This window comes from Echinops telfairi, unplaced genomic scaffold (assembly GCF_000313985.2).
Source record: "Echinops telfairi isolate 266 unplaced genomic scaffold, ASM31398v2 ScPeMD7_3533;HRSCAF=4204_0, whole genome shotgun sequence".
Classification (NCBI taxonomy): domain Eukaryota; kingdom Metazoa; phylum Chordata; class Mammalia; order Afrosoricida; family Tenrecidae; genus Echinops; species Echinops telfairi.
The window spans coordinates 25,497,156-25,499,623 of record NW_022107431.1 but is presented as its reverse complement, the minus strand read 5'-3'; the positions used below and the strand labels follow the sequence as shown (position 1 = coordinate 25,499,623).

The window sequence follows — 2,468 nt, the reverse complement described above, 5'->3', positions numbered from 1 at the left end:
TATTGTTAGTCCCTGCTCTGACGAAACAGTCCATTAGGAGTGATGGAAAGGTCTTTCTTAGTACATTTTTTATGTAAAGTGCAATGTGCCTTGTTTAAAAGTAATAATAATAATACAAAATACAGATAAGCCACAAGTTAAAACCAAACCCCAGCCATGACCCCGCCACTGCCATTAACAGATAACTAGTGTTCATGTTCTGAGGAGTATTTCATCTGGAACTCCCTAAGCAGCTCTCACACTCCAAGATCCCCATGATGTGAATTATATCCTCATAAAATAGTAATGAACCTACTTGACATTTTTTCTGAGGCACTTCTAGTGCCATGCTGCAATGTTTAAGTTCTGCGTTATTTTTCTCATCTCTGAATGTTAAAGACTAAATAGCAGTTGCCTCCTCCACAGCTTGTTAGACAGCCCCTGGTGACAAGGGAATATTCACTTCAGAAATGTTGATAGGAAATGACGATGTGTCTTAGAAAACCTCATGACCTGCACTTTCCATGTGATCACTGGGCTAGGGATGTCTCTGAGACCAGGTTCAAGGGGGAGGCTAGCAAAGGCCTTCTTCCTCTGCCTTGTCAATGACTCTTGATCATACCCTGGTTTTAGTTTGGTGGTGATAGGAAATTACATTTATCTCACCGTCTTATTTCCCTAGTACTGCTTTACTACAAGCCCACAAGCCAGTAGTTTTGAAAACCAGAAGTTCATTTCCGCACAGTTCTTGAGGCTAGAAGTCCGAAGGAGGGTCTTGGCCTTGTCGATTCTGCCCTGGGCAGGAGCTCCGGACGTTTCTTGGTTCCTTGGTAGCCTTAGCTTGCAGCTAAGGTGGCTTCTGTCTTCCCCCATGTGTGTGAGTCCTGCCAAAGTACCTGTTTATGGTCCAGAGGCAGAAGGTGTTCTTTGGAAACTCCCTCCTCATCTGATTAATTACAGTCGATTGCATTGTGGAAGGTCATCCGCTCTCCCCCTGCCAGCTGACTTCATCCCGTAAGTCAGACTCGACTCGATGCCAGTGAGTTTGGTTTGTTTGGGGTTTTTTGGTTTGGGAACGATTCCATAAATGCAACCAGATTGGTGTTGGTCAAACCACTAAGAACCATAGCCCAGCCCTGTTGGCACACACAATTGACTACCACACATACCTTTGTCTGGTAGAAGTAGGGAGTCATTTCTTGGAAAGGGAGTCTGCTTCCATCTTTCTGTAAATGCTAAGGAAATACATATCTTAAGTAATAGTTCTTTTTTTACCGATTTCCTCCCCCGCCCCCTCCCATTTAGGCAGCAATAAGGAAAGAACTAAATGAGTTTAAAAGCACAGAAATGGAAGTGCACGAAGAGAGTCGACAGTTTACAAGGTGGGTAAGATAGAATACCGTTTAGCGTAAATAATGAATCTGCGTTCTGCCGCTCTCGCCCTTGTTTGCTTTAAGGTGACCTCATAGTCCATGTGGTGGTCTTAAAGATATGATTCAATGAGATTCGTGAATGTCTGCACTTTCGTCATAAACTCAACTGTCTCTTATTTTATTCAAGGGTAAATCCATTTCTGGAATTAGTGTTTTCTTTCTTTCAAAGAACTGTGAATGTTTTTAAAAAGGGGCTGCCTTTTACTCTCTTTTCCCTCACTCCTTAATTTAATTTTCTGTGTCAGAAGACAGCTAAGCATCATTCACTCTGCTATTAGAAATATCCAGTTGACGTTTTATGCCCTGAACAGGTGCTGGTGAGAGTCAGCACGGGCACTTACGTATCTGCTTTGGGAGCACAATAGACATCACTTAGAAAGGAGAGAAACTCGGTCTTAGAAGACATAAGTTAGAACAGAAATCCAGTGTTCATGGCCCCATGGAAAATTGCTATAATCCTAACCATCCTTTCCCAGCAGCCTTCTGTTTCACTGGCTGTGCAAACGGGCAGGGGACTTTAGTAGTCTTCCCCCCACACCCGACGGACTTGTTCTGCTGGTTGATCCCACCACACAGGCTTTGCTTTCTAAAGACATGCGTGCAAATCAAATCTTTCCAAAGGGAATTGCCGTGAGCCCTGTCGGAAAAGATGATGATACACAAAAGACGACAGTCATTTTCCCTGGAAAACCAAAGCCTTCGGGCTAGAAAAGTCCTCTGCAGCCCCGACGCCTGGGTGCACCGGGGTTGCTTCTGTATCTGCAGTGATGCCTGTGCGCAGCCTGAACAAGTGTGAGCACATCCTCCAGACTAACGGGAACTAGGAGGAAAAGCCTGTTAGGCGACTTCCCAAAACCAGCCATGGCAAAAAAAAGCCCTGTGGATCCCAACAGTCCAGCTCAGAACCCATCCCAGTAATGGTGGGGGACTGGGCAGCAGGCCGGTGCTTTGTGCATGGGGGGGGTCCCCCTGCGTCAGGGGTACTTAACCACCCGCAGTTCACACCCACACTAACAATGTTTCAAGGCGGCAATCTCACTGTATTTATTCCTAAAT

The 2,468-nt window shown here is 45.2% G+C and overlaps 1 protein-coding gene across 1 annotated transcript in view; it reads left to right on the top strand.

The window, feature by feature from the left end:
- The window catches only part of PHACTR2 (phosphatase and actin regulator 2), a 125,583-nt gene that overhangs the window by 111,038 nt on the left and 12,077 nt on the right, over positions 1-2,468 (top strand). The window contains exon 12 of the mRNA XM_045294582.1: positions 1,285-1,361. Within this exon, the coding sequence (XP_045150517.1) occupies positions 1,285-1,361 (77 nt within the window). The remainder of the gene's footprint in view (positions 1-1,284; positions 1,362-2,468) is intronic.